The 24,016-nt window shown below is 38.2% G+C and overlaps 4 protein-coding genes and 1 pseudogene across 4 annotated transcripts in view; 3 read left to right on the forward strand and 2 right to left on the reverse strand.

Moving 5' to 3' along the window:
- Positions 1–2,326, forward strand: part of LOC107664180 (melanocyte protein PMEL-like) — a 6,481-nt gene extending 4,155 nt beyond the window's left edge. The window contains 6 exon segments of the mRNA XM_016454651.1: positions 599–790; positions 970–1,110; positions 1,184–1,289; positions 1,372–1,577; positions 1,681–1,774; positions 1,971–2,326. Coding sequence (XP_016310137.1) covers positions 599–790; positions 970–1,110; positions 1,184–1,289; positions 1,372–1,577; positions 1,681–1,774; positions 1,971–2,109 — 878 coding nt within the window. The 3' untranslated portion in view covers positions 2,110–2,326.
- A 500-nt stretch (positions 2,327–2,826) lies between these two features.
- LOC107664108 (tubulin alpha-1 chain-like) lies at positions 2,827–9,847 on the reverse strand (annotated as a pseudogene).
- A 2,884-nt stretch (positions 9,848–12,731) lies between these two features.
- LOC107664173 (tubulin alpha-1A chain) lies at positions 12,732–15,386 on the forward strand. The gene is made up of 4 exons (XM_016454639.1): positions 12,732–12,752; positions 13,811–14,033; positions 14,111–14,259; positions 14,337–15,386. Exons 1-4 carry the CDS (start codon positions 12,750–12,752, stop codon positions 15,315–15,317), a joined length of 1,356 nt encoding a protein of 451 aa, XP_016310125.1. The 5' UTR covers positions 12,732–12,749; the 3' UTR covers positions 15,318–15,386.
- A 2,616-nt stretch (positions 15,387–18,002) lies between these two features.
- Positions 18,003–20,069, forward strand: LOC107664109 (tubulin alpha-1C chain-like). The gene is made up of 4 exons (XM_016454567.1): positions 18,003–18,115; positions 19,345–19,567; positions 19,645–19,793; positions 19,905–20,069. The coding sequence occupies exons 1-4, from the start codon at positions 18,113–18,115 to the stop codon at positions 20,067–20,069; spliced, it is 540 nt and encodes a 179-aa protein (XP_016310053.1). The 5' UTR covers positions 18,003–18,112.
- Positions 20,070–21,440: 1,371 nt separating this feature from the next.
- Positions 21,441–24,016, reverse strand: part of LOC107664110 (junctophilin-2-like) — a gene marked incomplete at its 5' end in the record, with an annotated part of 17,347 nt that continues 14,771 nt past the window's right edge. Inside the window, one exon of the mRNA XM_016454568.1 lies at positions 21,441–22,945. The remainder of the gene's footprint in view (positions 22,946–24,016) is intronic.

Raw genomic sequence — 24,016 nt, forward strand, 5'->3', positions numbered from 1 at the left:
TAGCTGGCCAATCACAGCACACCTCGCTTTTTCAGACCGATGAGCTTTGTAAAAATCGACGCGTTTCAAAAAGGCGGGGCATAGAGGAGAAACAATAATGTACAGTATGTGGAAAATAATGTTTTTTTTTTACTTTAAACCGCATAAACACATTTCATTACACCAAATACACAAAATAATGTTCTTTTTAGCAGCATCATATGACCCCTTTAATGACAGAATTTTAATTTTTGGCTGAACTATCCCTTTAAGGAAGGAGGGGTCTACTGAGTGTTTTTGTCTTGTTTTCTAGTATAAATATCTACAAATTCTTGAATCAGGATGCATTTGCTTGAGAAGTAAAATTACTTAAGATATTATGACTTGTTTTCTGAAAAACAATATTCAAATTTTGATCGTTTGTGCTTAAAACAAGTAAAAATATCTGCCAGTGGGGCAAGAAAAATAAAAAAATCTCTCTAACAACATTTGACTGTTTATTTGTGACATTGACTATGCCTGTGTGCAATATTAGAGAGCATGACATAGAAAATAATCAAAGCTAATTCCAGCCAGAGTAGAAGTCACAGTACTTATCATTTACTACATGATTCAACAGATCATGCTACCAGTAAGTCTTCAGCTCCCATTCAGAAATCCACACCTGCATCTACAATGAAAACTATTCCACCCGCACCTACAAATGGAGTTCCAACAAGATCCAGCCTTGAGAAGGTCTTTGATCTTAGATCTGCATCTGAGATGTCTGAAATGATGAATACTGCAACAAAGACAACACTGAGGGCAACTGGTGAGTTGCAGTTACGAGATATTTTGAATGTCAGTTAATATAATTAATATAAATATAAATTATATACTATGTAAATACATTTACGTAATAATGTTAATTAACTTTATATATTATTAATAATATATATAATACAAAAATAATATATTAATATAAATTTAAACACATTTCCGAAACACCAGCCGCTGACAGGGAGGCAACGGCGGAGGAAGACTACATTGAAGACCAGGCCCATGTATCAATAATAAAGCGTCAGGCTCCAAACACAAATGACTGTGTGATTTACCGCTATGGATCCTTCTCAACTAATATTTAGATTATTGGTGAGATTCCTCCCTTCGACAGCATTCAATTTTATGTTTTATATTGAAGAGTAATGTAAATTTGTGTTCTCAGAGGGCATTGAGAGTGTGCAGATCGTCCAGGTGGCTGTACCTGATGGTTTTCTGCTAACAGAAATGGAGCAGAATGCTGTTGATTTCACCGTTTCCTGCCAAGGAAGGTGAGATCTGGCAAAAAAAATGTAGATGGAACCACAGAATACAGCCTGATGGAGAATTCATGACCTTACCTCCTCTTTCTAGCCTCCCCACTGAAGTGTGTACTGTAGTATCAGATGCTGACTGCCATGTGCCAGTTATGACCATCTGCAATGCTGTTAGCCCCTCCTCAGACTGCCAACTCATCCTCCGACACTACTTCAATGACTCTGGGATCTTCTGTGTCAACGTGTCAATGACAAATGATGTCAGTTTGGCATTCACAAATGCCAGGGTTAATATTAACATAGGTGAGTTCATTTATTTACGGTTGAAACATAAAGCATGGTGCTCCAAAATGATAGCAGTGCTGTTTATTCATCTTACATGTCTCTATTTCTCTGCAACATTTAGAAGGTTCCAGGTTGACATTTGCAGGTGCCGCTGCCCTTTTGTTGGGCATCCTGACCATCATATCAGCAATAGGTGCTGTGGCTTTTGCATATAAGTAAGTCATTCCAATACAGCATAATATCAATGCACTGATTTAGTAAACTGGCATGAATTATTCATGAATTATAATTAATTTTTCAACCTGCTCCTCTAGATTTCCTAAAGCTTAATCAGTAATCAAATTATTGTGAACATTAACTGGTAAAACTGGTTGGAAAGCACTAACTGGCCTTGTTTTTGCAACTTTCTAGGCGTCTTAAAGGGTATCAAAGGCTGACTGAGGATGCTGCTGCATGCCAATCCAAAGACACTGGCGTGAGCTCAATGCCAGTGCTCTTCTGGAGTCTGATGAACCAGCAGACGGCAGATCAGAAAAAAGGAGTAGTGTGAATTTTCCTTTAAAACCTTCAAAATTCAAATTTAAAGTTACATTAGCACTATGTTGAATAGCGTAAAAGCATCTAACCCATTTTTTTACTCTTTAATATTTGAATTGAGATTTTGTATTCTTTTATACACATTTGAACCCAAATCCTTTTTCTACAAAGGCATGTTTTTAATTACATTACATAGAATTCTGTACTGTAATTTTTATTTTGAAGAAAAAAAAAATTGTCCAACAAGCATTTTTCAAGCAATTGAATAAAATATCACAAAAGCTGCTATTACTTTCTGGCCTTTTTTCATCTTAGACATTGGTGGCAGATTTTCTGGATTATATATATATATATATATAAGTGCTGGGCGGTATGACCAAAAATTTATATCACGGTATTTTCCAAAATTATACCAGTTTCACAGGCTTTTTACTACAAGACCTTTTGATACCATGACCTGCTTTCCTTCATTCATGCATACCACTGCTGTAACTCATTTGCACCTCCCTAAAAAACAATAATGCCCTAAATACCGACTGCTGAGTGACTACTAATCTACTTTTCCTTCAGCCGAAGTGGTTGGAAGCCAAACCTGTCAAAGGCCATCAGTTGACCTGTGGAAACTGGTTAGTAAGCAGATTACTTCTCTTGAATGCCTGGAATTACTTAAAACCGTCAGCTTATATTAACATCCACAAGAAAGATTTTTAAAGAACTGCACACAGACAGATTTTTTTTACATCACCATCAATTTATTCAGTCAAAATTTGGCAAGTAAATTCCACAAATAACAACTTATCAAGAATGTGTCTCTAACATTTAGGAGTAGACTTTACACTTGATACCTCATGTATATCGTGTGTAAATTACCGGTCTACTGTTTTTAATTTTAGACATTTAGTGAACATTTTAATACTCCTCACCCTCCTCTTCTCCCTCACCCTCAACAGAATCAACACCGACCTCCTCATAATCTTTCTCCAGGGCAGCCATGTCCTCTCTGGCCTCTGAGAACTCGCCCTCCTCCATACCCTCACCCACATACCAGTGCACAAAGGCACGCTTGGCGTACATCAGATCGAACTTATGATCGAGACGAGCCCAGGCCTCAGCAATAGCTGTGGTGTTGCTCAGCATGCACACGGCCCTCTGCACTTTAGGCACTGGTCAGCCTGAAAAGAAACAGTTTGGAAATTAACCCAACATAATATATAATTCATGTTATGTTCATTTATTTACAACTACCTACCAGTTTGCGAATCCTGTCCAGCACCAGGTCAATAATTTCCTTTCCAATAGTGTAGTGACCACGGGCGTAGTTATTAGCAGCATCTTCCTTTCCAGTGATGAGCTGCTCAGGGTGGAACAGCTGACGGTATGTACCAGTGCGCACCTCATCTGGAAAGATGGTCAATGTATAGCGAACGGAGCGCTTTGACATACAGAATTATCATAACTAAAATTAAGTCCCATCCTCTTACCAATGACAGTGGGCTCCAGGTCTACAAACACAGCCCTGGGGACGTGCTTTCCAGCTCCGGTCTCACTGAAGAAGGTGTTGAAGGAATCATCACCTCCTCCACAAAGGAATGGGAAAATCTTTTTTATTAGGTTGTTGGCTCTTAAAACACACACAAAGGCTTCTTTTGCACCATCATTCTGTTGACATTTGCATGTGTTTAATATTTTGGGTACAACAATAGACACAAAACTGACATTGCTACAGAAATGTACCATAAACGTCTAAAAGTCTTTCTTTGGAATCATAAATGCATTGTAAACACCTGCAAAATGATATTTATCTTAAGGACAGACATACAAGAAGTGAACTAGCATGATAAAGATTTAGTAGGTTACCAAAAAGGAAGAACAAAGAAAGCAGTCAGTTCTCTTTATTCAAAGGGAATGAGGCAGCAGAATGGGAACAAGGCAGATGCCCCACCCACATAGTACAGGCTTACCAGACTGTGCCTGACTAGCAGTTGAAAGAGAACAATAAAAATGTTGACAGAAATCCACCTTTTCCCATTTATGTCATCTCAACGGTCTACATAAGACTATGGATTTCAATAAAGGAACAATATTTATTTTAAGTAGGTTTTTAGAAGCAGAAACTGAATTTTCTCAATGGCTGTAACACCATTTGAAGGGAATCCAGAATGCTGCTTGATGAATATGGGTTTTTAAATGAACATTTTTCTTTATTTTCATATTTGGTCACCACTAATATTTAGATGCACTGTTCCCTAAGAGACAGCGTGATGAAAAAAAAGACAGGTCCCAGAAATTTAATAAAAACAAATTTTGCAAAATAATGAAATGCATGAAAGCATTTATTGTAAAATTTCAATGGAGACAATAACAGCTGTGGAACAGAACAGGAATAGAAATCCAATCATCTGCTGCACAGGCCAGACATGAGCTTCTGCAGACAGCTGCAGTCCCCACCCAGTTTACTTCTCATGTGGATGGGAGGAGGGGTGGATGCAAATTTCAAGAAAATTCAATGTCAATCTCTGATGACAGAGAGCTTGTGACAAAAAAATCCATCTGTGCATTTTTTTAAAGATATTAAGTCACATTTATTAACTATAATACATTGTGATTTTAATTAAGCTGCCATTTTAATTTAATATTAATATTATATTATATCGTGTATATATAGCCTAATATCTGAGATGGAGATAATGCATACTATTTTGGCTATAATTTCCAACCCGATCTCATTAAAGTGCGTATAAATAGTACGCCAAATAAAAACGAAAACTCGTGGTATTGATACGCAAAAATGGACTTTGTCGTGTATATGCTACGCGATGGGTAGGTTTAGGGTTGTGGGGTAGATGCGTATCATATGCACGCCAACAAATTTCGTATCATATGCACGCGAAAACTGCGTATTATAAGCACGCCAAACACATGCGTATCATATGCACCCCAAAGTCCATTTTTGCGTATCAATACCACGAGTTTTCGTTTTTATTTGGCGTACTATTTATACGCATTTTCATGAGACCGGGCTCATAATTTCACATGCATATGTCAAAAAATATTTCATCATGTACGGTGGTTTTGGAGATGCGCCTTCAAAACAGGTGTACTACTAAATTGATGTGAAATGTTTCACTATTTAATAATGTGCATCATTAAAAACTCACGATCGTGTCATTTATAAAAGCATTTGAAAAACAACGCATATTTTCAAACATATTCTGAAGGCACCGTTATGGATGGGTGAATGAATGAATGGATGGATTGATGGATGGATGAATGTAATTCTGTAGGCGTTTGCAAAGGCATTTATAAACTGAATGCATGTAGTACGACTAGTATTTTTAAATGTATAATTCTGTGCATTACACAATGCCTAAGATTACTTATTAAAAAAAATCTTTTGCGGCGTTACGTAGTTGCAATGTCGCGAGTTTGCCTCCATTTTAAGCAAAGGACGCGGGCTGAATGACAAAGAAAAGCCGCTCGAGCTGCTTTGAAAAAATAACAGACAAGGATTAAACGACACGCACATTTATGGCCGAAAACCTTTGGCGCGTCGTTAATTTGAAAAGCAACGGAAAATTATTCTACTCACCATTGTTCTGGAGGGGATGGAGCGATGAGGCGAATATCAGCAGGCAGGAAAATTTTTTATTGTTGGGAGTATACTGTGAGTAGGCTACACTGTCCAAGATTGAGGCAGTCAGTTGAGGATGAAGAGGAGGAGCTAGAAAGAGCCTGACGTCGAAACGAGGAAGGGAGATAAAACGCAGCCGGTAGTGACCGATATAAATCAGTGCAATGCACATCTGATATCTCTTTATTTGTCGTTTTGGTATTCATCCCATAATGTGGTGGATATTGAAACCTGTTATCATCTTTACGTTTGTACACGTTTCCTTTCACGCAAGCAATCAAAACACACGATATGGGAACATTTCGTTTAATCACCAAAACAAAAGAGTATGTTCTTCTTTCGCTTTAATAATTTAAATAATCAGTTAATTTGATAGCGGATAAGGGTTTCGAATCACCCTTAAGGCCTGTTCTTGATCTGGCCCACCTCAGCCAGTCTTCGGAACACAAATTAAGATATTTTTGATGGAATCCGAAAGCTCTCTGACCCTCCAATAGACAGCAAGAGTCCTTACATGATCGAGGTCCAGAAACGTAGCAAGGAGATTGGTAAAATAATCCATATGACATCAGGGGTTCAAGTTCAACCGTGATTTTACAAAGCTACGAGAATACATTTTGTGTGCAAAAGAAGAAGAAAAAAAATACTTTATTCAACAATTCGTCTCCTCCGCGTTGGCGCTAGGGTGACGTGGAGGAGACAAACTGTTGAATAAAGTCATTATTTTTCTTCTTTTTTTTGCACAAAAAGTATTCCCGGTTGAACCCCTGATGTCACATGGATTATTTTACCGACTACATTTCTGGACCTTGATCATGTAAGGACCCTTGCTATAGGCATAGCAATGGGGCAGGCAAGGCAGGCAAATGCCTGGGGGCCCCGGATGGCCGACCATTTAAACCAACAGGAATGTTAATATTAATAGCTATAACACGCAGCGACATCTCTCCATCCTAGAGCCCTGCACGGGCCTCTGATTTAGGCCCTAGCCCGGCCCGTGTCCGACAGCTTATCAGAATTACCGGCCCGAGTCCGACCCGAGCCCGTCTTTTTTCCCCCCTTCTCTCAAAACAGCTTATACGACTGTTCCAGCTATTAAAATAGTTCAGTTTTGTATGTAATGGCAAAGTGATTATATTTCGTTTCGTTTTTTATTGTTAATTTAGAAAAACGTTTCGAGCATTTTTTTTGTTCGTTAAATATAAGTTTTTGTTTTTTAAAGTAACAGCGGCAGACAGTGAGCCTATGTTTGATCAATTTAGCCTTCTCAAATCATCAGGACTTGCCTAAAATAAAATCTATAGATATAAAACAGTTCAAGCATATAACAATGTTTAAACGTTAGACCTAGATAAATGTGGCTATATTCAATAGTTTGCGCGGAGAGTGCAAGCTAAAGCGCGCTTTGCAGGACATGGAGGCGCCAGCGCGATCACTTGCTTTTTTTTTCAGTGGATACGCCGTAATTTTTTGCTCATAAAGGTAAGAGTAATACATCATTCGTAACTGTAAAGGGTCTACATTTATTTGTGTGCACTCACAATATCAACAAAACGTTGTGCTTTTATAAAATAAAGAAAACAAACATGATGTGCTTTCTGCCGTCTAGTCTTGAGCGCTTCACAAAAATGAACCGAAACTCAGCGAATAAATTGTTATTGTAAGTAAATGAATAAATCAAAACAAACTTAACGTCTCCCTCAATCTCATTTGCGTAAGAATTGTCACGTGACGAATCTGCATTTTGGTGGATAATAGACAGGACCCCTCTCTCGATACACTGGTTATGCTTTTACCTCCTCGGCCGCCTTTTTCAAATAGGCGTCCTCGCGGTGCTGTAGATAAGAAAATGCATGATCTGGAGCAGAGCAGAACTTGGGACCCGAGCGTTTTTAATCCATTTCAAGTCAAGTCAAGTCAAGTCTGCTTTATTGTCAATTCTTCCACATGTACAGCACATACACACAGAGAAAAAATCAGCTTGAAAATGCTAACAAAGATAGATCCGTAATTGAAAGGTACTCTGTTATTTCATCAGTAGTCATGGAAGTCTGGTGGTTGATGGCCTTCTGGCAACATTAATTTCAGGAGAGAAGACAATTTTATAGATTTGAGTGCACAGGTTTGAGCGTGCACATCCGAGTGAGAGAGAGCGCGCGTCATTTTTTGTGCATTATATACTGTTAGATGTGTTTTGTCCACATTTCATATGTTGTATAATTATATCAATAGGTAACAAAGATACATTAAAAAATATATATCTTTTAGAAGGGTCTCACTGATTAATTTTGCCTGGGGCCCCCACTTCATGTAGGTACTGGGAGGGTTAGAGAGCTCTCAGAATAGGGGTGGGCGATATGACCAAAATCTTATATCACGATATGACTAATTTTATATCATGATGACGATATATATCACAATATAGTTATTTTTTTCTTTTAAAATGGTTTTTATGACTAAGAAACGCTACATACATTGTGTAAATTAATTAGTCTTCAGTTAATTATATCTATCTATCTATATATAGATAGATAGATAGATAGAATTAACAAGTGTATTATGTAGATTCTATACATATATATAAATATATCTTTATTATTTTTTAATTAAAGTTACAAAAGTGATTTAGTCAAGAGCAGTGAGAGATTTTCTCTCACTGTTGTTTGATTAATATGAATGGCAGACAGCACAAATACAGCTCCCCCTTTAAGACCGAAGTCCAGATCCAATATACTGTTACATATGCGTTTTCTTTTTCAGGTGTTTACTCTCTCTTAAGACCTAAATCAATGTGTTTATAATGATACTTGCAAAGATGGGGATTCTGACGCATGTAAGTGTGTTTATGTAATGGTTCAAAGCCAATAAAGCAGCAAAATAAAATGCGCGCTCCTCTCACACAGAAACAGAGACGGCGCACGCATATAGCTCTGTTGTTTGTGATTCAATGGCTTAAAATCGGTTGTTTTAAAACTGCAGTGCTAAAAACCGTGTGTCCATGCTACAGATGTAGGCTAGCTCCTTGTTTTGTCCTGGCTGGTCGTTTGATCTCCACCTGCTTCTGTCTCCCCTTCACACCGTGGTGGCGTGTAAGATCGCAGTCATCCAAATGATGAAAACATATTACCGTAAACAATGTATTTTGTGACACCACGAAATAAATGATAGAGCATAATATGAAACGATATACTTTTTATTTCGTCCATCCGATATATATATCGTCATATCGCACAGCCCTATCTCAGAATGCATCAAAAATATCTTAATTTGTGTTCCGAAGATGAACGGAGGTCCTACGGATTTTGACAGATTAATGACAGAATTTTCATTTTTGGGTGAACTATCCCTTTAAGCATTAGAAGTGCTGAATGAAAAAATATCACAGGAACTGTAGGAAATACACTTGTATTTCCTAAAAACTGCGTTAATTTAACCTTTCATTTCTCTCCAATGTGTTATTGAACCTGTAATCAATGATTATATGAAAATGGCCTGAGGTTTTCTGTAGTTTACTGTAGATATATTGTAAATTATATAATGAAATTGAGTATGATGTAGGCCTACACAGTAGTGCCATTTACTACTGAACAGCATAGCCTGCGACTCTGATGAAATAAAATTACCGGTACATGAAGCTGATTCGGTCATTAAGTATAGCTGAGGTCAAATTTGTTACTAATACTGAATAATTGTAGCTGGTTTGAGACACCAGCACAAACCAGCTAAGACCGGGTTCAACTGTTTTTGTCATCAGGGACCACATGAAGCACACTTTTAGGTTACCTGACATTTTTTTTACAGTGTTGAGTTTGTGAACACTGCGCTTTAAAGTATAAAATATCTGAATGCAGATACAATCACACAGTAGATGCTATCAGACTGGGCCTATAGTGTTGCATGGTACCATGAACCCCCCTCCCACTGTCCTCCTTGCTATCTCTCTCCTCCCTCTGTGTCCTAGATTTTGTTGAAATTATGTCATCGTGTTTGTCACGTGAACGACTTGACTCTTTTTTTTTCCTGCTCTGTCAGTGTCAGTGAGCTGTTCACATGTGTAACCGGGTTTCTGCAAAACTGGAAGCCTGTTTGTGTGTGTTTAAACATACCCGTGACTGCACATTCCTAATTGCAGGGTCTGGATGTCTGAGCACAACGATTGGTTTGAGACTCCTACTTACTTCCCCAAGTCAGCTCTGGTATTTTAGGCAGTTTGTTGAGTCTTTCAGACTCCTGTTTCCTTAGCTTACATTTTTAAATAATAACCTTTAACTAAAATAACCAGACTTTCATAGAATCGCATATTGTTTATCCAATCACAAGTGTGCTTGTTTACAACATAGCAAAAATCTCAAATGATTCAAGGTTAGTATTCCATCGGAAGTGTCCTATTGGCTGGAATACTGTTGGGAATTTTCACAGCTGCTGCTATGAGAATAGGATGGGAGGGACGGGTCTGTGTACAGTTGCCAGTGGTGAGCAAACTTTAAATATAAACCACACAACCTTTTTGGTATTCTGCCACTGACTGTGTACTTAATGTCAGTCTGTAACCCATATTAAATGAGTAATGGACTTTTTTACATCATCTAAATGCTTGCAGTGCTTTATGAATATATATAGCATTGCTCATTTAAAAGAAACCTCCAAATTTTTAAAGTAGTATTTTATAATAACAGGTGTTGCTCCTTTTTATTTTTATTTTTTTTATCTGTCTAATTCATTTATTCAAAATCTATGTCAAAATGTCTCAAGTGTAGATAGTAGATAACATCTGGAAGTAGTTAAGGCAGAAGGGAAGGTCTGAATCTAAATTATAAGATAATCGTATCATGTCCTTCAGACTTTGCATATCACTTTGCATATCAGCATTTGTTATATCTTGTTCTCTTCCTGTTGTAACCGCTTGTACCTGCAGGAAAGCTGTAGTCTGTTTTAGGCCTGCGCCACTGACAATATTGATTTTTGGGCCTTGTCTTAATGGGTTGTGCACTGCAGTGAGCATAATCAGAGATTATGCTGAAAAAGCTACAGGGGTGTAATCTGTTTTAGAGCAGTTGATTGATCTGGCATTAAGCATACAAAATTGCAAAATGAAAGGGCTAAACATGCAATAATGTTCATTGCTCATATACATGCAGACATACATACATACATACACACACACACACACTCACACAAATATATATATATATATATATATATATATATAAAGAAAAGTTAAAAGTTATCAAATATATACATAACATTATATATTATGAACACAAATGTTTATATAATTTAAGACTACAGTGAATTCCTAAGGAATATGTAAGCGTTATTATTCTAAACATGTCTGAGGAGCTATATGAGACCTATAGGCTTATTGTCTTCACTGCTGAACTGTTGTTAGCAACCAGACTATAAACAGTCAAATGAAAGCTCATGCATGAAAACAAGGAAAGGGAAGAGAAAGAGAGAGAAGAGGGTGGAAAGGACATTTAGGAATGAACTGGTTTTAACCAAACTGTAATTAATATAGGCTAAAGTAAGAATTTTGCATTCATCAATTGCAATACAATGTTTTAAATTCAAGTATAAGATAGATAGATAGATAGATAGATAGATAGATAGATAGATAGATAGATCGATAGATAAATAGATAGATAGATAGATAGATAGATAGATAGACAGACAGATAGATGCTCTGTTGATGATGACAGAATCAGAATGTGGAATTGGGCCAAATGGAAGAGTTGGTATTAAAAAGGATGGGCCTTCCCCTCACTCCCTGCTGGGGCAGCTGCATCCTCCCCCTGAGTGCTGCTATTCAGATTCGGGGTCATGTGATCTATACATAATGGCGGTTAATGTAGGCTTGTGTATTATCTCCAGGATACTAGTCGGTCCGTTATTCATCTCTTAGCAACGGCTGGAGCCTGGGAGGAGGGAATGGGGGGTTGGGTGTTTTAGTCCCTGGCCTATATTCCCCCAATGTCTATGCAGGGTCATTTCACCTCATACATTTATGACGCAACATTTTAAACATTTCAGTAATCATTGAATTCATATTCATATGCATTTTAGTGACGAATAGTGAAGAGATGCTGATTAATGGCTGCTGATTGTCATAAGCTATTATTTCTTGAGTTATAGAATATGTTGTACAACGTCATCTGTAACCGAGTCTTAGAATAACATCTGTCACCTCAGAAGATCATGTAGGCCTGATAGTAATTTCATCCCAGTAGCTCATTTGAAATTGGTTTAAGTGCAACTTGGTTAAACTATATACAATAGTCCCTCTATTAATTCTTTTTTTTTTTTTTAGCACAAAGATAATAGTTTAAAGAATGGGAAAAGAATATGTGACAACTAACTCCAAAATGTAGCTCAGGCAAAGCTCTTAAAGGGGGCAGAAGGTATCAAAGAGAACAGATGGAGAATAGGTTGATCAAGTTACACAAAGATGCTAGTACATAAAGGTTCAGATGTTATACAACTAAAAAAAAACATTTAAAAAAAGCTTGATGTATAGGCTATTACTTGATGTATACGGTTATATTAATGCAACCAATTTTGAGTCATTAAAAGCATAAAAGGATGTTGATGGAGACCAAGCGTACATCAAATTACAGTTTCACCCATTCTCCTTTCTAGCAGCTGACTAAAGCAACATTCTTAAGATTTGATAGTTGATTTTGATCAAAATCTTTGATCCCGAAACAATTAAGTCTTGGAATAAAACGTTTTTTAATATGATTCAGTGTTTCAGATCTATTGGGTGAGGTTATGTGAGGTGTCTAACTAACCTTAATCTTCCTGACAACCAATAGAAATTCGTCTAGCCCTCCGAACTGGGCAGATTTCACCGCGTCTGACCAATCAAAGGTAAGAAACGTAGTCGCCTGGGCAACATTCATATATAAAGTGAGGTCAGTCCGTTATAATGTTATTATTCTTACATCGACCCCTTAGTTGTCGAACTGTAAGACCTCTCCGTCAAGAATCTTTTCTCACCCGGCCGAGCAACACTAACAGGAACAATGGTGAGCACGACTTCATATACTTAATATTGATTACTTATAGAAGTAACCATTTTTTTATTCGGCTTATTGACTGGCTTTTAATGTATCTTATGTTAACCGCGTATTTAAATCATATTTCTGGTAGGCCTATATATATATATATATATATATATATAAAAATACCTTTATGAAAAACATACCTTTTAAAGAAACGATTTAATATTAAAAAAAAAAAATCACAATCTCAAAAACGCTTTGGTTTTGTAAATTATGTGTTTGAAATCCTTTTTTTCCCCATTTATTTTAAATTAATTTATGTATTTAAATGTATGTATTTTACATAGGCTACATAATATAGTCATGGATGTGTTTATAAACTAAGAAAGAATATGGAAAAAATAACAGGTTTTGGGAATATGGAGCACACGAGAACGAGACAACAAAGAGAATGGAGCCGCATAAATAATCTGGGTGTAGCCGGCTCCATGCTGTCCGGTACGGTGTCATATTGAATCAATGGACCAAAAAAGAGTGAGAGAGAGAGAGAGAGAGAGAGAGAGAGAGAGAGAGAGAGAGAGAGAGAGACACAGCGCCTCACAAAGAGAGAGAGAGAGAGAGAGAGAGAGAGAGAGAGAGAGAGATGCAGCGCCTCCCAAAGGATATGGTCATTTATTTTTTTAATATGTTTTTTAATCATATGTACTATTAAGAATATATAAAAAAACGGTTTATTCGAGGGACGATCCTTGCGATTACATTTATTTGTAGAAATCGTATCGCATTTCAGGGCTGTTGGTGAAGCTGTTAAATATTCATGATGATGTAGGCAGCATCACTAATGCAGCTGATGGACATGGCCAGTAAACCAGCAGTTGAGGGTGTTATGTGATCACTTCCTCTGACATGATATCTCACTAGGATATAATTGCACAGAAACAGGATATACAGGCTGTAAGTGTAGCCTTAGAAGTTCCAATGTTGGGTGAAATACAGTTTGACATGCTAAAGCTTTGCAAGTGAGTGACATTTATATAGTGCAGTGATATTTGTTTAGTTGACTTTTAACATTTTCTTCACAGCGTGAGTGCATCTCTATCCACGTTGGTCAAGCTGGAGTCCAGATTGGCAATGCCTGCTGGGAACTCTATTGTCTTGAGCACGGCATCCAGCCAGATGGGCAGATGCCCAGCGACAAGACCATTGGAGGAGGTGATGACTCCTTCAACACCTTCTTCAGTGAGACCGGAGCTGGAAAGCACGTCCCCAGGGCTGTGTTTGTAGACCTGGAGCCCACTGTCATTGGTAAGAGGATGGGACTAATTTATGATGATTCTGTATGTCATAGTGCTCCGGTCACTAAACATTGACCATCTTTCCAGATGAGGTGCGCACTGGTACATACCGTCAGCTGTTCCACCCTGAGCAGCTCATCACTGGAAAGGAAGATGCTGCCAATAACTACGCCCGTGGTCACTACACTATTGGAAAGGAAATCATTGACCTGGTGCTGGACAGGATTCGCAAACTGGTAGGTAGTTGCAAATGATCAAACAAACAAAATTAATGATATATTATATTGGGTTAATTACCATACTGTTTTTTCAGGCTGACCAGTGCACAGGCCTCCAGGGTTTCCTGGTGTTCCACAGCTTTGGTGGTGGAACCGGTTCTGGCTTCACCTCTCTGCTGATGGAGCGTCTGTCTGTCGACTATGGCAAGAAGTCCAAGCTGGAGTTCTCCATCTACCCCGCTCCTCAGGTCTCCACCGCTGTGGTAGAGCCTTACAACTCCATCCTGACCACCCACACCACCCTAGAGCACTCTGACTGCGCCTTCATGGTAGACAATGAGGCCATTTACGATATTTGCCGTAGGAACCTTGACATTGAGCGTCCTACTTACACCAACCTCAACAGGCTCATTGGCCAGATTGTGTCCTCCATCACAGCTTCCCTCAGGTTTGACGGTGCCCTCAATGTCGATCTTACAGAATTCCAGACCAACTTGGTGCCCTATCCTCGTATCCACTTCCCATTGGCTACCTATGCCCCAGTGATTTCCGCAGAGAAGGCTTACCATGAGCAGCTCTCTGTGTCTGAAATCACTAATGCTTGCTTCGAACCAGCCAATCAGATGGTGAAATGCGACCCACGTCACGGCAAGTACATGGCTTGCTGCCTGCTGTACCGTGGTGACGTGGTGCCCAAAGACGTGAACGCCGCAATCGCCACCATCAAGACCAAGCGCACCATCCAGTTTGTGGACTGGTGTCCCACTGGTTTCAAGGTTGGCATCAACTACCAGCCTCCCACTGTGGTTCCAGGTGGTGATCTGGCTAAAGTGCAGAGGGCCGTGTGCATGCTGAGCAACACCACAGCTATTGCTGAGGCCTGGGCTCGTCTCGATCATAAGTTCGATCTGATGTACGCCAAGCGTGCCTTTGTGCACTGGTATGTGGGTGAGGGTATGGAGGAGGGCGAGTTCTCAGAGGCCAGAGAGGACATGGCTGCCCTGGAGAAAGATTATGAGGAGGTCGGTGTTGATTCTGTTGAGGGTGAGGGAGAAGAGGAGGGCGAGGAGTATTAAATGACAGAATGAGGAGCAACATGCAGGAACCATGACATGGAAAAATTCAAGCAGTGAAAAATAAACCTTACCACCAATGAAAAAGATGTTGTTACAGTTCTTTGGACATCTGAAATAAAGCTCCTTTTCAAACAATTTGTCTTCTGTTAAATTATTGTGTATATTTATGTAGGCTATAACAGATGTAAGCAATGATAGTGTTTTAAAGTGTTTTAAAGATCAACAGTAGAACAGGTGTTCTAAAGTTTTTAAAAGTAAAAAAATGGGAATGCTCATGTTCAACCATCTTTCAACATAACACTTTTGTTGCACACCAATACTGAGGAAAATGTACATACATATGTTAGATGGAATACATCAGGGCCTATGAATGACACAGAAATGACTGTACAAGTGAAAAGCTGTTCTCCTTACTTGGGTACCATCCAGAAAGTAACAGCAACACATCATGTAGAGAACCATTAGCCTTAACAAACAATAAAGTAGCATTCATTGCTATAAAAGTCTTTTATTTTATTTAATTTTCATTCTTTATGATCCAGTTTCAAAAAAGATATTTTCCTTGCAGCAACATTTCCATAAGAACAATTCAGTCTGTGTGAGATTGGGGCTGCGCAGATGCAGTGCTTAATTTGACCCGGATTCTGCCGGATCCTGTTCCGGGAAATGTTAGATGTTAGATTTTGGATTTTTGCATTCCGGTATTTGTTTTTAAAGATCCGGCATTAACAAGTGCATTTCTGTAATAATACCAGAAATAATACTAAATAAAGTGAAATGTTATAATGTATAAATATTATAAACACTATAATCATAGCCTAGTTCCCCTCAATCCAAAACAAATCATTTAAATGTAACGGTATGCAGAACAGATCAAGAATTAAAAAATATAAAGCTAAAAGAAACTGAAAGTAGGCTACCATTGGCCTCACGTACCTCTCTCATTAGGCACAAATCCAATGTTTCCATATTCGTAATGTATTTCAATGTTAAACTATTATTTATAATGTAGACTAGGCTTCATGCGCGTTCGCATATCGACGGGAAAAAAATCATCCTCTTCACATGCGCAAAAATGCGCTTGGCATAACAGCAGCTGTAGACCGGTTATACTACGGACTCTTTAAATTGATATGTTTGGCTGACTGTATTTTATTTTGATAACCCTGTTGAAAAAAACAGCATATGCTGGTTAGGTATGTTTTGATGCTGGGATGCTGGTTTAAGCTGGTCCTTTGCTGGTTTATGCTGGTCCTTTGCTGGCAAAGGACCAGCATAAACCAGCAAAGGACCATCTTAAACCAGCTCAGTTCTTGGTTTCCTTTCCGTGAACCTGTTTGCGGATCGCCGCGCCTCAAATCTGTTTTATATCTGTTAATTATTTATGTCAGATAGGCCTATATTTCGCATATTTATACCTTTAATTTCTATATAGATTATGATTGTATTTTATTTTTATGGAAACAACATTTTTTATTTTTTTATGTAACTTACATATGTTTGCCTTAAATCATCCCGGCGACCCATTTTTGAGGCAGGGTTTGAAAACCTAGGCTGTATAGTTAGGTCCATGCAGAAACTTGTGAACGATGCTCATAGTTGTGTCATCATCGTTTAGTGACGTCATTGAATGTCGAGGGAAACTGAAGTTGTATTGTCAGTGCCGGTCACGGCGCCTTTTATAGGGGTTATATGATGCGATTTCAATTTTTCCTTTCTCTTTGGAGTGTTACAAGCTCTTGGTGCATAAAGAAGATCTGTAAAGTTGCAAACACTAAAGTCTCAAAACCAAAGAGATATTCTTTATAAAAGTTAAGAGTCAACCACGCCTACCTAAAACGGCTCGTTCTAACACACCCCCACATATCTACCTCACTATATGGGAAGATTTGCATAAAGCCGCCCAAATGTTCACGCAAAGAAAGAAGGCGAAATACATCAACTTTCACCGTGGACGAAGCGGAGTCCAGCCCCCCTCAGCTCACTCTATCCCGGCCTCAGCGCCCCTCACGCTAGGCCGCTGTGTTTTTCGTTGCCACTGATGATTCTATGACCCCTTTAACTGACAAATTAAGCACTGAGATATAGGATTACATTTCATACAAGTGAACCATAGTTGTGTGGTTTTCTGACGAACATATAATTAGCATAAAATTATAAGCTTTGGGTGTATTTTATTTAATCTGAATTACCAAGAATGTTTCCTCATGCCAAGACTCTGATTAATGAGATAAACTTTGCCTTTATGTTTTTCCCCTAAATGGCAGGTAATTGTGTAAGCAAAGAATGAACAATATTCACATTGTTGATGACTTAATTAGTAGGCTAACGCGAAATACATGTATTTAAATAGAACAACAGCCATATCTATGCCCATAATTAAGTACAGTGCTACACACCCAATTTATACAAAAACATCAAAGACAAAACTGGTTAATTTTCTTTAATTGTATTAAATGTTAATTTTTCATATGACTAACAGCCATTATTGCTCAAGTTCGTCCCGCCTCGTACAGCATTTTCCTGTCACAGACGTTATTGTTCAAAGGTTAGAATCAGCCAATGGGGTGCCACTGACCCTCAGACGAACCAATGGGGATGTGACAGGAAGCGAAACGTCTCCTCGCTCGCGCTCCGCCTTGGTGACGGCTGACAGAAAAGTATAAATATCCCCACCCACCTTTTTCAGGCATTTCATTCTCACCAGACTCATGAAAGTCGACTTGTGAGAGCGCTAATAACAGAAAACCTACGATTTCCATGCCCTCATATTTTTTTTAATAAAAAGTCCGAGAATGGTGAGTATAAAACTTTTGTTTAACTTATAAAGAGGTGTCATTATTGTTAAAGATAGTGGAAGGTGTTTTACATCGTCTGTGATAGCGGTTTTTGACACAGCATTTTAAATTATGGATCATTATTTTAATATTAAGGTGCTGTACTATAATCCTGTAAGTTTAAGCATTGAGCCTGCGAAGTTATTTTTGGTAGGTATTTGAACTCCACGAATTATTAGCTGTTAAAAGTTTTATTTTATTGATTTATTTTTCTTGAACGTTAATACATTTTTGGGTAAGGTTTTACAGATTAAATGTCAAGGAAAAAAATAACGTGTCTTTTATACAAATGTAAAGTCTAAGAGACTTTGTGTAATTTGGCGCACGATTCATATAAATTAAAAACGTGCCGTTTATTTCCCTGATATAAAACGACAGGTATTAAAAAAAAAAAACGATCTGATTACCAAGATTGTGAGGAGAATATACTGACGTGTGTAGTAAAATATCTTCCTTTGTTCTGATGACTTATGCAAAGGCACTTCTCTAAAGCAGTGTGCTAGGGTTACCGCTACCGGAAATGAGTCGGGAGGACCACGTGCGTTCCGGTGAAACTTGATGAATACCAGTGCTCTTGTGTCAAGAGGTTTAAAGCCTAAGTTCCTCATGATTAAGCTTAAGTGGTTCATGAGCATAACCAGCCTAAAACTGAGAAGTGTTTTACCCAATTCGGATTTGTCTGAATTAAAATTTTGTAATAATATACTAGACTTGGATACTCTCACTTATTAAAATTAATGTCATAACTTGTTATTTTACAATGTACGTGAGTAGTTTTAGTTTTTTGTAGTTCTTTTATATTTTAAAAGTTGATGTAATTAAGGAATGCAGGCTCACTGTAATAAAACCGTAAAGCCCCAAACAAAGGCAGATCTGTTTCATCAGCTGTTTGTGTGGTCAGGGGTTTTTGCGACAATAGCAGTTTCTGAAATGCAGTAGAGGCATTTTCCATCAGTGCTTGAATGCATAAATAAATAAAAAAATTTGCTTTGGTACAAAAACATTCCATTCATGTACTGTATATTAACATGCTCATCAAAGAGTCCTTTGTTGGCTTAATGAACTAGTAAAAGTGGTTTTATTTTGTGAACTTGCACAACTGAATGGCTAAATCTTTATTTGCAATTATAGAATGTTGACCTAAGGTGTGCTATGTCTACAAATCTTATAAATCACTCGTCTCTTCACAGCGTGAGTGCATCTCTATCCACGTTGGTCAAGCTGGAGTCCAGATTGGCAATGCCTGCTGGGAACTCTATTGTCTTGAGCACGGCATCCAGCCAGATGGGCAGATGCCCAGCGACAAGACCATTGGAGGAGGTGATGACTCCTTCAACACCTTCTTCAGTGAGACCGGAGCTGGAAAGCACGTCCCCAGGGCTGTGTTTGTAGACCTGGAGCCCACTGTCATTGGTAAGAGGATGGTACTAATTTATGATGATTCTGTATGTCATAGTGCTCCGGTCACTAAACATTGACCATCTTTCCAGATGAGGTGCGCACTGGTACATACCGTCAGCTGTTCCACCCTGAGCAGCTCATCACTGGAAAGGAAGATGCTGCCAATAACTACGCCCGTGGCCACTACACTATTGGAAAGGAAATCATTGATCTTGTTTTGGACAGAATTCGCAAACTGGTTAGTCATTAATTTAATAACAACTCCTTTAAAGTTAAGTGGTGTTAAATTATGACTAATTAAAACATTAAAAAACTTGATTGCCTTTTTAACATGAATCATGTCTTTCAGGCTGACCAGTGCACAGGTCTCCAGGGTTTCCTGGTGTTCCACAGCTTTGGTGGTGGAACCGGTTCTGGCTTCACCTCTCTGCTGATGGAGCGTCTGTCTGTGGACTATGGCAAGAAGTCCAAGCTGGAGTTCTCCATCTCTGAGCAACACCACAGCTATTGCTGAGGCCTGGGCTCGTCTCAATCATAAGTTCGATCTGATGTACGCCAAGCGTGCTTTTGTGCACTGGTATGTGGGTGAGGGTATGGAGGAGGGCGAGTTCTCAGAGGCCAGAGAGGACATGGCTGCCCTGGAGAAAGATTACGAGGAGGTTGGGGCTGAGAGTGTGGAAGGAGAAGATGAGGGTGAAGAATATTAGAAATGCTTTTCACTTCCACTGCCTGTTCAGTTTCCTGTCCATTGTCATTTTTTGTGTGTTTCTTTTCCTCACTTTCCAGTTGTCATCTGGTTAAAAGGTCAATCTTGCATTCTACGCTCTTAAAATAAATAAAATGTTGTGATATTTACATGTTCTCTTGTGTTCCTTCTTGACCTGATGATCCTGATTAATGATCCTGTACTTTATCCAGTTATTTTGTATACCGTTAGCATTTGAAGTGGATCAAAAAAGTTCATCAAGAGTTTTAGGACAACTTTCATAGGTTTTGATCCACTTCAAATGCTGACTAGTGTAGTACGTCTCTAAATTGCTGTTAATCTGATGAGATAAATTTAACACTACTGCCACTAGAGTTAAATTTCTTTTAATACAAATTAATGCAGTAATTAATTAATAATCATGTTTAATACTTTGTTTAATAGTTCTTAAGGCAGATTTGAACATGAATCCTTGGAGGTCAGCGTGAATTTTATAATTATTTTATGTGTAAATATAGGTTTGTCTTTGTAATATTTTATCAAAACGTTAACTTGCTTTACCTGTAAATTAAATCAAGTTTTAATTGGAGTTCTTTCAGATTTCCTCAAACTCTTGCACTGCAGTGTAAATTTGAGTGTGAGCTCTGCTTTGTGTTGAATGCAGAGGGCAGTATTGCTTTACAAATGGCTGTTCTGGTCTCTGGTTCTCAATCTGGCTGATGTGGAACAGTGCAGCAGGGCGATTAAATGTTAATTGACAAATCTTTCTTGTGTAGGCTTTCTATTTGCCTAAGCTAATGTATAAGTGTTGATGACTTGCCACTTTATCGGAGTGAAATATTCTTCCCATGTTTCAGAGTAAATGGTGTTAGAAGAGGCCTGTGTACCACCCTAATCTAAAATTGGTCCTGGTATTCAGACCCTGTCGGGAGAATATGTCAAGCTTGTGGACAGGTGAAGTTTAAATATATATTCTTTGTTCCCCCTAGTCTGCCTCTTCTTAGACAAGAGAATATACAGTGCAAATAGACATTTAGTGGTTCTGGGCTGTAAATGTAGTTTAAACTGCAGATAAAGGTGAATGTGTAATGCAAGGGAATGCATGCTCTAATGCTAAAAGTAAAGAGAATGACAGTTGTGCAGTTGAAAAACATTTATTGTGTGGTGCATTTTCTTTTATTGTAATGACTCCATTCATGATTGTGAGTGCTGAAACACAAGAAACTTAAGTCATGTGAAGAGGGAAATCTGCAGGAAAATCTCAAGTAATGCAATGCATCAACCATGATGAATACTATGTCTTTATTAGCTAAATGTAATGCATTTGAAAGTAATATTACATATACTATGGATGAAGAACTTGTTTAAACATTTAATGTTGCAAATAGCACATACATGTCTAGTGATTTCAAAGCTATAAGAAACAAGTGGCTAATATCTGTATTTTGGGTGAATTAGGACTTGTAAACACCTAATCAGAATCAACTTAATTTGTTATTCTAGATACAATGTTAAAACCCCTTTATTCAATAAATAACATTTTGGACAGTTAACAATATTTTCTATAAGACCTTTTCAAATTTGAGGTAATACACTACTCTATGAAGGTTAAATTAGCTAAAACCATGAAATGTTTCTGATAACGTTCATAATTTAGAAGCTTACAAAAACACTGAAATGTGCACACAAGCATAAAAATATAGGACATGTACATTTGCACAATCTGGTTTGAACATTCTCAAATCTCTTGCATACTGTTTTATGTCTAGTACAGGCAGAAAAAAGGCTGAAATCACAAATTCACAGTACAACAGTTAGTAAGCCACAACATCATTTTCCCACTCGTTTTTCTTTTTCCATTCAATAAATAGTGGTATTTTTAGATTCTTGTTTAAAAACTCTCCCACCAACTTGTGGAGACCATCTCTATAGGGATGATTTAGCTTAATAAAATCAAGCATCTTCATAGACCTCATTTTCTAACTAGAACATTCTCATTACTACTTTCTTGTCTTTTTGTCATCTTTTTGTTGCAAGTATTCCACTATATTGTAGAATACTTACACTTTCGTTATGGAAAATACTAGAAGGTTTTATAGCAACTACATATTTTAATTGTTCAGCCATGTTGCTCTTTGTCATGCAGGGGAGACTTTAAGACATTTTGCATACAGCATCTGAGATTATGATGCATGACACTACCTGGTGTTAAAGCATAAGTGCACTGGTGGATTTTATGTTTGTTCTAGCACTGAAAAGAAAAAACAGGTTTGACCCATTTCGTAATATCATAACTATCTGTTTATTCTCCAAAGATGAATGTTACATGCCACGTGACATGTTCTGCTCTATAGGATATGTGATGTGATTGTGAACGTACATAACAATTAGCCCTTATAGATGATTCAGCTTCACCTGCATTAGAATTCAGCAGAACTGTTAAATGCAGCAGTACCTTCCACAAATAAAGCAAATGTGCACAAATGCTTTATTCTATAATGTTCAGGTACTTGAGACACACTGGTCATTTGGGAGCACTCGGTCCAATTACAGATGGCAACCAGCTTTAGAGTAGCTCAGGAGGGCTGGTCTGAAACTGGATAACGCAACAACAGAGCCGTTAATGGAGCGCAGTGCATCCTCACAGCTCCCCACGGTAGTTTCTTTCACCTGGATGGTTTTGGCTAGAAAACGGTGTGTGAAATAATACCCACAGTGATTTTACAAGGAAAAAAATAACAGTTGCAGTTAAAGGGTTAGTTCACCCAAAAATAAAAATTAGCCTGTGTTTTACTCACCTTCGAGGCATCCTAGGTGTATATGACTTTCTTCTTTCAGACGAATCCAATCAGAGTTATGTTAAAAAATGTTCTGGCTCTTCCAAGATTTATAATGGCAGTGAATGGGTGTTTTTATATTAAAAATTGTCCTGGCACTTCTAAGCTCTATCATTGTAGTGAGCGGGTGTTTCTGTTCAACAGTCCAAAACACGTTAAATAAAGCGCACACATCCATAATAAACGTGCCTTACACGGCTCCGGGGCATGAATAAAGGCCTCCTATAGCGAATCCATGCGTTTTGGTAAGAATAATATCCATATTTCAAACGTAATAAACACTTTTCTCTTTTTTCACTTTTCTGCTGACCGTCGTATGCGGAAGCATTCCGGCGGATGATGATAATAATAATAATCAATAATTCGTTACATTTATATAGTGCTTTTCTGAGTACCCAAAGCACTTTACATGGAAGGGGGGAATCTCCTCAACCACCACCAGTGTGCAGCATCCACCTGGATGATGCGACGGCAGCCATATTGCGCCAGAACACTCACCACACACCAGCTTATTGGTGGAGAGGATAAGGAGTGAAGAAGTCAATCAGTGTATGGGGATGATTAGGAGGCCATGATGGTCAGAGGCCAATGGGCAAATTTGGCCAGGATGCCGGGGTTACACCCCTACTCTTTTTCGAAGGACATCCTGGGATTTTTAATGACCACAAAGAGTCAGGACCTCAGTTTAATGTCTCATCCGAAGGACGGTGCTTTTTACAGTATAGGATGGCGTAGGACGTATGCGTCATGCGCGCCTCTGAGATATGCTAGTCTCACGAGTTTGTTTAAGGAAGCAAAGTTTGCTTACTTTAGCAAAGGAAAACCAGTCTCCTCTTGGCTTATATCGAAATCCTCCGACATTTTTCTTTGCAAATCCTCGGTTTGTACTTCTAATTCGTGACCGGCGTTTTGTTTTGT

The sequence above is a fragment of the Sinocyclocheilus anshuiensis genome, unplaced genomic scaffold, assembly GCF_001515605.1.
Source record: "Sinocyclocheilus anshuiensis isolate Anshui unplaced genomic scaffold, SAMN03320099.WGS_v1.1 scaffold67, whole genome shotgun sequence".
Lineage (NCBI taxonomy): Eukaryota > Metazoa > Chordata > Actinopteri > Cypriniformes > Cyprinidae > Sinocyclocheilus > Sinocyclocheilus anshuiensis.

Coding starts and splice junctions, on each gene's coding strand:
- LOC107664173 (XM_016454639.1), top strand. Junction 14,034..14,110: donor CCTGGAGCCCACTGTCATTG/GTAAGAGGATGG, acceptor CCATCTTTCCAG/ATGAGGTGCGCACTGGTACA. Junction 14,260..14,336: donor TGGACAGGATTCGCAAACTG/GTAGGTAGTTGC, acceptor CTGTTTTTTCAG/GCTGACCAGTGCACAGGCCT.
- LOC107664109 (XM_016454567.1), top strand. Junction 19,568..19,644: donor CCTGGAGCCCACTGTCATTG/GTAAGAGGATGG, acceptor CCATCTTTCCAG/ATGAGGTGCGCACTGGTACA. Junction 19,794..19,904: donor TGGACAGAATTCGCAAACTG/GTTAGTCATTAA, acceptor CATGTCTTTCAG/GCTGACCAGTGCACAGGTCT.